The sequence below is a fragment of the Amborella trichopoda genome, chromosome 9, assembly GCF_054954075.1.
Source record: "Amborella trichopoda isolate Santa Cruz 75 chromosome 9, AtrichopodaSantaCruz75HAP2 v2.0, whole genome shotgun sequence".
In the NCBI taxonomy this organism is placed as follows: Eukaryota; Viridiplantae; Streptophyta; class Magnoliopsida; order Amborellales; family Amborellaceae; genus Amborella; species Amborella trichopoda.
In genome coordinates, this window is record NC_142344.1 from 55,316,189 (window position 1) to 55,328,420 (window position 12,232).

A 12,232-nucleotide genomic window follows, 5' to 3' on the forward strand; every position below is an offset into this window, starting at 1 on the left:
AATATGCATTTTACAAAAAAAAAAATATTTTGACCTGGAGTCAACCTGATGGCTCAAGTTCAGGTCCAGGTCGGGCTATCAAGTCTGTGTCTAACCTTGGACTTGTCGGAAGGCATGATCCAGTTATGACCAAGAGCGTCCCTGTTTACACACAAGCCATGCATCACACTTCAAAATCAGATAAGAGGTTACAATGAGAGAGAGAGAACCAACAAGCCAACGAAATACTCACAAAAGATGAAGTATTTATGGGTGTGGTTTGCGACCTTAAACAATCAAAATTAAGGTGCACGCCCAAACCTTGTACTGAGATGTAATTTTTCTGGCGAAAAGTTCTAGGACAGTATGAGAATCTATTTTATCTTTAATTATAAAATTTTAAACTCTAAACAAAGTTCAAATCAATCGCATCTATAAATGTATGAATTTATAGATGAAAATCTTGAAAATAGACGGTCCAGATAATGTGTTACAAGTTGTAATAATTTTTAGACTTTTTTATTATTATTATTTTTTTATTTGTTTTATATTTATATATCTCGATGTCGAGATGATCAATTAAAGGGTTTTCCAACTTTACAATAACCTTTTACGATAGATTATTTAGGTGTACCTTAATTCTACATTTTAAGATTGTAACCTTGCATAATCTTTTTTTTTTTTTTTTTTTTACTTATTTGCAATTATTCTAATTCACGACCATGTATCTTTTGATTGGTATTTTGAAATTAAAGCAAAATGACATTGGTAAATTGTGAAATAATATATTTTGTATGGCTATTTTGATAAATTGTTCTAATAGAGGTTACGACAGTCACAACCCGATCAGCATCTAAGGAATGACCACTCTCCCTCAAGAAACCTGGTTCGATAACACTGAGATTTGGTGCGATAACACCGAACCCCATGTCCAAATCATAGCTCGCCATTGGGGGTAAAGGCCCGGCCATACATGGGCTTGGTTCGGATCCTTTCATAGGGCCCATTAGGCTGGGAAGGGTCTCCGTTAGGGGCTGTTAGCATAAGGGGCCAGGTCCGAGCCTTGGTATTAAGATCTGATGGCCCTAATTGCATGAAGTTTTAGTTTAACACCGTGCAAATGGCCCGGGCCTGCTTGACTAGCCTTGAAGGCCTGGTAGAGGCTAGGATATCAAGGTGCGGGCGAGGCCAAGCCCGAGTTCAAAGTCTTAATAGGCCCACCGCGCAAAGATCGCCTAGGGTCGACCTGAGCCTGACCAACTTACACCTCACTGGGTTCTATGCAGAAATCATTGAGAATGAAAAAGGTATTTGCTCCAAATGTTTTTATTACCATTGTTGGGGATAAACACCTAGCCAGACATGCGTTTGCTGCTTCGGGCCTTTCCATGGGGGCCATTAGGCGGGGGAAGTGTCCCCATTAAAGGGCTGTTAGCATAAGGGCCAGGTCCTAGCCTTGGTATAAAGATCCGATGTCCCCAATACATGAACAGTTTAACATCATGTAAATGGCCCGGCCTGGGTGCCTAGCCATGAAGGTCTAAGCCGAGGCCAGGATATCCACATGCGGGTGAGGCCAAGCCCATGGGATTATGGGCCCGGCCCAAGACCACCTAAGCTCGGCCCGAGCCTGACTAACTTACTCCTCACTGGGTTCTATTAGAAAAAATATATAGTCGAGTTCTTGGTGAGAGCACAAAATTCAGTGAGAAATTTTTAGTGGAGGAAGTTGCGAATAGTGTAATTTTCCTAATTTAAAATTTCATTATCATAAAAGACTAAGGTCATCTCAGATATTTAAGACAAAGTTTACTGCGTTTAAAGCTATGATTACGGGTGAAAGTGACCGACTTTCACTCTTTTACACGGTTTTGAATGCGCTCTGGATGGTTTGGGTATTTAAAGAGAAGATATGAACAATTTGAGTCATTTATGCGTCTACACTCTCCTCATTTCTTTATTCGGCGCTCTCTTTGAAATTTGAATCCACAGTTAGGTCCATTCCCACCATTGGATTCGGAATCCAACGGAAGAACGGGCCCATTTCCTGGCCGTTATCAGTGCCCCTTTTTCAAAACCTTGTCTCTTCCCCCAAGCAAACATACACACACACTCTCTCTCCCTCTAAGACACTGACGCTGAGTAATTCTTTCTCTAAAACACTGAGTAATTCTCTCTCTCTCTCTCTCTAAAAGACTAACTCTCTCTCCAACGGCCCATCGAACACCAAGATAGGCTTTCTCTCTCTTCTCTCTCTCATCAAATAGCAAATTATACTCTCTTTTCTCAGATACCAAATACACAGTAGCAGTCTCTCTCTTTCTAAACAAATGCTCTGGTGATGTGATGTGCCTTTGGGTTATGATCAAGATTTCTTTTTTACGATCAAAATTTCTTTTTGGGGTGAGATTCGTCCCTAATTCATCTGATTCACTAGAGTTTCTTGAAACCTTAGTGATCAGATTGATCAGAGTCAGGGTTTCCGCTCACCCAGAAAAGGAACTTAGGGTTTTGGATTCATCAGCCAGAACCTAAAGATTGGTTTGTTCCAAATTAGGGTTTTGTGAAACTCAATGATCCATGATTTGCCCAAATTAGGGTTTCTGAAATTCAAGGATCCATGATTTGCCCTTCATTCTAGGGTTTCTGGGCCTTGAATTTGGAGGGAAGGATGCAGGATATCTTTGGTTCAGTTCGTCGATCTCTAGTTTTCCGAAGCTCTGATGTTGAGGAAGGGGGCTTGATGCGAGGGATTGGAGCTTGTCTTAGGAAATCGAGAATTGGGTTTCTCCCTAAAGCTCATAGTAATGTACCTATGATCAGATGGAGAAAGGGCGAGCTTATAGGTTGTGGAGCCTATGGCCGAGTTTATATGGGAATGAACCTTGATTCTGGAGAGCTCTTGGCTGTTAAGCAGGTGAGTTTTTCCATTATTTTCTTTTTGCAAAGATTGATTGTTTTGTTGTTGGTAAGTTCTCAGAGATTGTTTGTGCTTCTTCTTTTTCTTTTTGAAAAAAGTTTAGTTTTTTATTGGACGCAGGTGAATTTCTCTGAATTTTGATAAATTTTCAAAGATCAATTGTTTTATATATTTTTGGATTGGTAAGTTCTCAGAGATTGGTTATTGATTGTTCTCTTAATTCAGGTTTTGATTGCCGCAAATGGTGGGTCGAAAGAGAGAGCTCAAGTAAGTATCAGATTTCAACATTCTCAGACCGCATTTTATATGTTTTTATTTCCTGTTGAAAATTTAGTCATTTTCAGTGTAGACTGCATATTATATGTTCTTATTTCCTGTTGAAAATTTAGTCAATTTCAGTGTTTTCTTGGTTGGATTGGGGAATGGGGATATAGTCTGAAACTCTTAATTCATTGATGACTATGTGTCAATTCAATTACATCATATGAATATGGAAGTCTGATTCTTTACAGTTCTATTTGAAATCAACATTGAGGAATCTTTAATTTGATAGGAGCTTAGCCTTCCTTCTTTATTTTATTCTATCCCCCCAATCAATAAATGGATAAAAATGAAATGTATCCAAGAATAAAACGTTTTCATATGAAATATATCTAGCTTAGTCTCTTCACTTCCATAAATTATCAAATCACCCACAGGCTTATGCCTTGTCAACCAGTCATAGATGTTATGTCAATTGTACCTGGTGCTCGTTGTCCTCCCAGCCTTGTTTGGCAAGTTTAAGTTTCACAAAAGGTATATATTATGAGTTACTCAATTAATAAAAAAAATACAATTTGCAGTGCCTCTGTTTTCTTTGATGCATTATGAATTTGTTGCCTTGTTGGTGTTCATAAGAGTACTGTGAATGTTCTCTCTCTCTCTCTCTCTCTCTCAAAATTTTGAAATGTGAATTTGTCTTGATGTTGGTAAAATTTCACATAGGCTCATATCCGAGAGCTTGAGGAAGAGGTCAAATTGCTTCGAAATCTCTCTCATCAGAATATAGTGGTGAGTTCTATGTTTCCATGAATTTTCAATGCCCTAGAGCTGACGGTTATTGATTTCCCATCTGATTTCTCTTACTATTTGATAGCGTTATCTTGGAACGGATAGAGAGGAGGAAGCACTGAATATTCTTTTGGAGTTTGTTCCTGGAGGATCTATATCTTCACTTTTGGGGAAACTTGGTTCTTTCCCTGAAACTGTAAGTTGGCACCCTGCATAAAGCTGCTATTTCTTTGTGGAAACTTGGTGAATTTGATTGCCAATGTGAACATATTTTTTTGCAGGTTATCAGAAAATACACAAAGCAGCTGTTACAGGGACTGGAATATCTCCACAAAAATGGGATAATTCACAGAGATATAAAGGTTGGAAGTGCTTCTTGTGCTGATAATCATGCAATGGAGGGTACTTACCATTAGCTTTTCTAAGGCATTTTTCTTAACGGGTGTTTCGCATTTCAGGGTGCAAACATCCTTGTAGATAATAAGGGATGCATCAAGTTGGCTGATTTTGGTGCATCTAAAAAAGTGGTGGAATTGGTAATCCTTTTTCTTCTCATTAGATGACTACTGGCTTTGCTTCAATTTTTATTCAAATATCATGTGTACTAGGAGCTTATTGAGACTTATTGATTGAAGGCAACTGTGTCGGGTGCGAAATCAATGAAGGGTACTCCATATTGGATGGCACCAGAAGTAATATGTCAGACAGGGCATAGTTTGTAAGATACTTTTAACCAAACTGCATTTCTTCAGATTGATTTGTTACAATGAAAATTTTACCTTTATTTAGGAGTTTGTAATGCTACATTGTTCTTGGATGTATCTCTTTTTGTATATTTTTATCTCTTTTATACAGTATAGTGTTCTACCATTTTTTGCCATTCTGTAAAAGTGACAGTGTTTTACTATTACCAATGAGTTAGTTATCATTTGTTTTGCAATTGAATTATGTTGACTTATTAATCACATAAATGATATTGGTGCCTGTAATCTTGGTGGATTCCTTACTTTTTCCTCTTATTGGTTGTTCTTCTAAATTCTCTTTGTGAAGTCAGAAAAATGTCATGGTTTCAATTCTATAAATACAAAGGTGTTGCTCTTTGGTTGTAAAGCATATTTGTTTAGCTTATTATGTATTTTTCCATCTCACAATTTATGCCTTAGCATTTCTAATTACTGATGATGAGAAATGCCCTGGCATTGTATCCCTGTGCAACGGCCAGTTTGGCTAGTTATGAGATTTGAGAGGAATTAAGATTTTGAAGGGCTATGTGAGGCATATTATGTTGTTAATACCATAGCAATGTATTTAACTTTATCCTTCAATGTTTGAGATTTGATATGCCTCTTCACAAACATGCATTTAGAGGGTCAGAAGTTGATCACATTCCGATTATCATTATAGAAATAACTTTATATGAGGAATCTATGGCTTGCATCGCAGTTATGGTAGATGTTGGCTAAGTGTGGAAGGTCCATAGGAGTAACTATTTCATTTATATTTGATACTACGATTTCTTCTTTCTAGTAGTATGATCACAACCTAAATGAAACAGGCCACTTTGACTGAGTCTGATTATTTTATACAGTTCTGCTGACATATGGAGCGTTGGATGTACTGTGATTGAGATGGCGACTGGGAAACCTCCATGGAGCCAGCAGTATCAAGAGGCATGTTCTGTGGATTTCCTCATATTTCTATCAGTACAAATTGGAATAGATTGTTGTATTATGGAAGAATGCGTTGTGTTAAAATAGAATTTCATTCACATTTGTGAAAAATTGTTTTTTCAGATAGTCAATTTAATACTCTTAGATAACCTGTAGGTTGCTGCTTTATTCATTATTGGTTCTACAAAGTCGCATCCACCCATTCCAGAACATCTCTCTGAGGAGGCAAAGGATTTTTTGTTGAAATGTCTACAAGAGTAAGTGCATGTGCTTTATACGTACTTAACATAAATTAGCATTAAATTTTTTGCTCGGTGGATTGGTGCATATGTATGTTGGACATGGATTTATGGAAATGCAGACCCATGTTCTACAAAAAACAAATTGTGTGCACCTTTTGTACTTAGTTTAATGATTACCTCTTCATAAAAGGAAAGCTTTCTAACACACTTGCCCCCATCAGTTGACTTTATGGCATAAAAACTACGATAATAAAACTGCAAGAGATTTACTTACAGATATCTATCTGCTTAACGAATTCTTCCTCTCGTGAAACTTAAATGACAAATGTGGGTTATAACTAGCTGCAGAAAGTCCTGGTAACTGCAAGTATTATGATCGTTAGAATGCATAACAGCATAAGCACCTAATTATTTTGCATATGAGATTGTAGCATTTGGACAAAGATTATAGTTTCACGAATACTAAAAGGTTCATATCACAGGCACCTCATGACTTGCTGACACTGTGCTAGTTGGCAGTGACCCACCTCTTGCATATAGCTTTCTCGAAATAAGATGCAGAGAAATAAACAAACAATAAAGTATGAAAATTGTAATTTTCTTTAAGGAAAAATAAAAGGATAGGAAAATATGATTTTCTTATGGGATATGATTTTCTTATTGGGGTTTGTAGTTGAATTTTAGAACCTGCAGAACGTAAAATGAGAAAACAGATTTAAGCCTTTTACACAGTCTCAGACATTGTGATGAAGCTCATTGAACAATATAAAAAAACTAGCTGTTTTTTTCCCCCTTAAATGTTTTTTTTGTGTGCAAATTATAGCTACTTAAAATGGTTAGTAGGATACTGCATGTGTTTTTTTTTTTTTGGATGAAGGCATGCTCCTTGCATGTGCACTTGTAGGATTGTTTGCTCATGCTCTTTTCTTTTTTGGGGGTGAGTTGGCAGTGTTTGTTCATAGCTTCTTTTGGAAACTTGGCAGCATTTTATATTGTTTAACTATTGTTGCATGGACATGGGTATGTGTATCGGTGATTGACATGGGGACAAGGTCTGGGATATTTCATTCCAAGAGGATTCTTCAACATGGCTATATCATAGAGAGAACTAAATCCAACATTGTTTTGCTCAAACTTCATCTCATGATGAGTAACAAATATGATCAGTTACACATAAATGACTGAATCTGTAGATATTTTCAAAAGTTCCATAGACATTTTCAAAGTTCATGGGCCTATTCAAGACAAAAAACTAGATCAAGTCTCCAAAGTGATGTAATAAATGGTTAATAAACAAGAAGAAGAATCCAGAAGATTGTGTTGGTACTAGGTATACATGTCGATATCTGTTAGACATAGGTACGGCGCCCAGAGAGAACAATCCATGTGCCTTAATTTTGAACTAATTGAATCAAAATTCTTATTCTGTTATTGCTAGCCATTGCTTTGGTCCCTAGCTCCTCACATCTGGCTTTTGGATTGATTAGCAGGAAGGCAATTTATAATTGCCCACAATAGGGCATTTTGATCAAATAGGTCCTTCATGATAATATGACACTTGTAATTATGTATTTATGTTTATGATTTGTAGTTACATTTAATCATGACTCATGTCTCTTGATGCTTTTTTATTTCACATTTATCCGTTTGAGAATTTTCTTAACCAGCTGTTATGTTTCTGAATACTTTGTTTGTAGGAAGAATATAATCTGATCAAATGTGGTATTCAATACTCCGAAGTGGCGTCCATTGTCCATTCTTGATGGTGGACAGTGGAAATCTACTTTACCTTGGTGACCACTGGACATGCTATGGTTAATCTTCATATCTGTAGTCAAGAATGGATAGTGGATGCCCCTTTGGGATACCATATATCATACTCCATTCAATTACATTATACTTTTTGGTACTTTTAGATTTGCCGTTCATTTCTGTTATGTCAGTGACATTCAATTGGCTGCAGGGAACCAAACGTGAGGCCAACTGCTTCTGAATTGCTCCAGGTTTTTTTGAAACTAGAATCAGTCTAAAAAGTTCCGTTTTTTATTCATAGCAAATAAATCAGTTCTTTTAAAACCTAGAACTGTGGTTTTCTATTATTGATTGTTGATTTCAAATTTTTGTGTTTCATGCAGCATCCATTTGTAATTGGTGAATGTGAGGATCCCCTCCCATCTCGGACATCAGTTATGGTATGCTCAAACTTTTCTTTAGACATCTATTTAAGCCCTCTATTATAGATCTTTAGTATGAAAATAAAAAAGGGAAAACAATGAGTTCAGCACTTCAGCTTTTCATCCTTTGATTAATGTGATCCTTTTATTAGGAGCAATCTGTGAATTTGTTGAGGCAGTCTGGGATGTACCTGAAGAATTCGTAAGTGTTGGGCTTCTCTTAGACAGTGGAATACAAATAAAATTGATGGGTATTACTTGAGATTTCCATCCTGTCCTGAATATTATCTTGTCTCAATATAAGGCCTCTCTCTCTCTCTATATGTCTCTGTAGGTTTAACATGATGAGTAGGCCTAGTGCAATGGGAAGCTGGCAGGATGTTCCGAACCTTGGAAGTGTAAGGGCCTCTGCTATATATCCAAATAAAGATTCGAGAATGGGATCAATTTGGGAATCTGGTACCAGTGGGGATCTATGCCGGATTGATGACAACGATGAGGATGATCTAGTGAGGCTGGATTTTTCTCCAGATAAAAATGAGTCTACAATGGTAAGACCGTATAGTCTACCTTTAGGAAGGCATACCATTCTATGTATTGCATTCATGTTTCTGTTATAAGATTTCTAGTTGAATTGTGTTTTTGTTGAAGAGAAGTATTGATGTTTCAAAGTCTTTGTGTGATTTGTTTTCTAGAGCTGTAATCCCATGTCTGAGCCCCAAGATGACTGGGAGAGTAAGTTTAATGAAAGTATGGGACAGAGACACTTGGGTTTATCCAGGACTGGTAAATCGGTGGTGGATGCAAGAACTTCAGAAGCAGTTCAGGCTGTTAAAGAGAGAAATGACATCAGATTTTCCACTACACAGGCATTGTATGAAGAAGATGATGAAGTCACAGAGTCAAAAATCAGTGCCTTCTTGGATGAGAAGGTCTCTCTCTTTCTCTCTCCCCCCCCCCCCCCCCCCTGTACACAAAAAGTAGGAGGAAAAACACCTCTCTCTCTCTCTCTCTCTGCACAACACACGAAAGCATGTGCTTTTTAGCCCTGTTTCTTTGTAGAACTGAAACATTTCGCTCTCTCTCTAAGGCTTCTTCTTAAGCTGAAACGTTTCAGTTTATCTTCGATGAGCTCTCTCTCTCTCTCTCTCACACACACACACACACATGTTTGTGCTGGCTTCTTTCTTAGCTGAAGTGCTTCATGTGCACATTTTTGTTTTTAGATAAATTTATGCGGTTTTTCATGTCATAATAGGCTCTGGAGCTGAAGAAGCTGCAGAATCCACTCTATGAAGAATATTACAACACCATTAATGCTGCCTGTTTAGGTGGTGTGGAGAATCGCTATGAAACATGCGTTACTCCTTCTAAGCTGCCCCCAAAGAGCAAGTCACCCAACAAGGTGACTAGTATCTCTCCTGGGGGGATGAGCGATCGCACAAGCAACAATTCCTCTGGTATTTCTAGTAGGAGAGTTTCTTATTGTGGAAACTATCAAGCAAACAATACTAGTGCTCTGAAAGAGGTCCCCTCCCCTAAGCTTAATGAATGGAAAGGCTTTTACCATGGTGGTCAGCAAAATTCAACTGGCCCAAGGTTTGAATCAACGAATAACAGTTATTTTATGTATCTTTCCCCATTTTATTGTTTTTTTTTTGGGGGAAGTCCATTGGATTTTCCACTTATCCAAGGAAATAAAAGATGGATGGGTCTCTCTCTCTCTCTCTCTCTCTTCCCATTACTATTCCATTGTTGTCTTGGATGTTCATGCCCCCAATGAAACCATTGGTCTGTAGTTATATTTCGCATCATTTTTCTTGTCTGAAAATGGACTTTGTGCAGTGCGAGCTGTTTTGAGATGCAGCGGTTGTGGAAAGAAGAGCTGGACCAGGAGCTCGAGAGAAAACGAGGTACACGAGACTTTTAGATTTTGGTTTTATGGATCTTTGAGTTTTATATGTTTTCTCACTTTTAGGTTGTGGCATTTTTGTTTTTCAGAGGAGATGAAGAAACGACTGGCTGCCAATGGTGGGAAGTCATCCTCTTCACCAAAGGACAGAATATCAAACCGAAATAGAGATCGTTCAATGTTTGCATCTCCAGGTAGATAGATGAACCCCCTGAGAATAATCAGCAGCATGCATCTCTCTCTCTCTCTCTCTCTCTCTCTCTCTCTCACTCACGCTCATGAACGCACAGAACGACAATAAAGAGTTGTCTTCCACTATGCATGGACTGATCCAGATACCTTTAACTATGGAAAGTCTTCAAATCTCTCTCTCTCTCTCACTCTCAACTCATTTGGAAATGCTGTGGTGTTCAGGCCAGGCAGACGGATGATCCAAACAAGCAGCAGGATCATGAAAAACCTCTCTCTCTCTCCCTCTAAAGTTTTACTTCGGCCCTGCAGCAAAATGCCCCTGTTTATTTCCATCAGCTGGCATGATCAGTGGCCTAGCAAAATGCAGCATGTAGTATAATTGGCGGGTTCTGAAAATTTGTCCAAGCCATACCGCGGCTCCCTCACCAGATATAAAAGAAATGCTATTGTTATAGTATGGCCAGTTACAGTTTTGTTTGGTTGGTTTTGCAAGGAATGTTGTACGGTCCCTTTTGTTCTTTGTTATTCATATGTGGCTTTTTGGTTTGTTATCACTTGAACTGGGTTTGGTGGCTTCTTCCTCCCTGTATACTTCTGCAAATTTAGTGACTGTTGTTTTAGTTTTACCTGTTCTCCCGAGCTTAAATGTTGGAGATGCAACAGAGCTTGTTCAATTGCACAGGTTGAAGTTGTCTTTGAAAGCTTTTTCCTCTCTCTCCCTCTTCTCTTTTTCTTTTTTTTTTTTTTTTTTGTAGAGCTTCATAATTTCGGAGAGTTGGTGGAAATGAAGCAAATTCAGGTCATAAACCCATGAGAGAGAGAGAGAGAGGTCATTATATGGAGATGTTCTTAGGAATAAATAATCAGGTGTATAAGATCCGGCATCAATATCTTTGGGTTTTGGGTTTTGCGTTTTGGGTTCTTTTTTTGGCATTAGATCAGTCATCAATATCTTCTATATGAATCTTAAAATAAAAATGAAAAAACAACACCTTGGGAAATCATTTTGAATGATTGTTTTTTATTATAACTAAAAATAAAAAACTGTAACTAATGGTCCAAATATTTTTATTTTTATTATAAAAATAAGAAGACAATTATAACTAACGGTCAAAATATTTTTAATATAATTATTATTTTTAGTTTCCATTTTGTTTTTCACAGTGATGATCTTTATGTTAAAGATCATATATTCTCAAAAAATTAATATCAATTTATATTTAAAAAATATATTTATTGCCAAGTCAGCATTTCTATATTTGCAGGCTTTGCCACATACTAACATCTCAAATTTGCCATACTAATATTAAATAATTAACTTACAAAATACCTAGACTGCCTATGCCTTGAGTCCATATCTGAAATCCTAACACCTCAAATTTGCCATATTAATATTAAATAATTAACTTACAAAATTTTGTGTTTTGATTTCTTAAAGGGCTACATTTGACTGCCTCATGGCAGCTGTTCACTGGGTCTGTTTGCAAAGAGTTTGGGTACAAAGCTTTGTCATCACTGAAATCTCTTTGTTTTTTTTATAATTTTTAAATACCTAGTTCATAACCACGACTCGTCCGAGTTGAACCGGGGGGATTCGGATTGCCAGGTACCACCCAATTCCTGTTCTTAGAGAAAGGGACAAAATAACTTTTTTAAGTTACACATTCAAGTCTAACATTAAAAAAACTCACAATAAATTTACAAACTTTTCAAGTATTTTTTTACACTGCTCTGTAACTTCAATTACAGGTAGCATCTTCTATGTAGGGGGGTTTCAAACATAACAGATAACAACACCTAATGAGAAAATATGGGATGACATTATTTACTTTGACGTAAAGTGGTCACACTCAATCTTAGCTGCTCAATGTGAAATCAAATGGTTAGGAGTGTGTTATTGATTGTGTGCAACGCTTAATAACTTTTTTTTCGAACTTTGGTACTCATTCTTAGTGTTTGGTTTGATGATTATGGATGTTTGCGACCATTTTGCATCAAAAACAAATGATATATATTTTTTCATACCTAATTATTCAAAATTTCATATCAATCTAATTATAGGAAAGTAAAAATCATAATTAAATACCATGATG

At 37.1% G+C, this 12,232-nt stretch overlaps 1 protein-coding gene across 2 annotated transcripts; it reads left to right on the plus strand.

Moving 5' to 3' along the window:
* The first annotated feature begins 1,960 nt into the window (after window positions 1-1,960).
* LOC18447793 (mitogen-activated protein kinase kinase kinase NPK1) lies at window positions 1,961-10,840 on the plus strand. 2 transcript variants are annotated; one of them, XM_020675842.2, is made up of 18 exons: window positions 1,961-2,896; window positions 3,125-3,166; window positions 3,884-3,949; window positions 4,035-4,145; window positions 4,231-4,311; window positions 4,408-4,485; window positions 4,585-4,667; window positions 5,538-5,619; window positions 5,776-5,876; window positions 7,825-7,864; window positions 7,997-8,053; window positions 8,188-8,237; window positions 8,370-8,586; window positions 8,731-8,967; window positions 9,294-9,634; window positions 9,881-9,948; window positions 10,037-10,141; window positions 10,362-10,840. In XM_020675842.2, the coding sequence occupies exons 1-18, from the start codon at window positions 2,651-2,653 to the stop codon at window positions 10,376-10,378; spliced, it is 2,022 nt and encodes a 673-aa protein (XP_020531501.2). In that variant the 5' UTR covers window positions 1,961-2,650; the 3' UTR covers window positions 10,379-10,840. The 2 variants fall into 2 exon arrangements, with proteins under 2 accessions (XP_020531501.2, XP_020531502.2); XM_020675843.2 differs by lacking the exon at window positions 10,362-10,840 and having other exon boundaries at window positions 1,962-2,896; window positions 10,037-10,149.
* The last annotated feature ends 1,392 nt before the right edge of the window (window positions 10,841-12,232 follow it).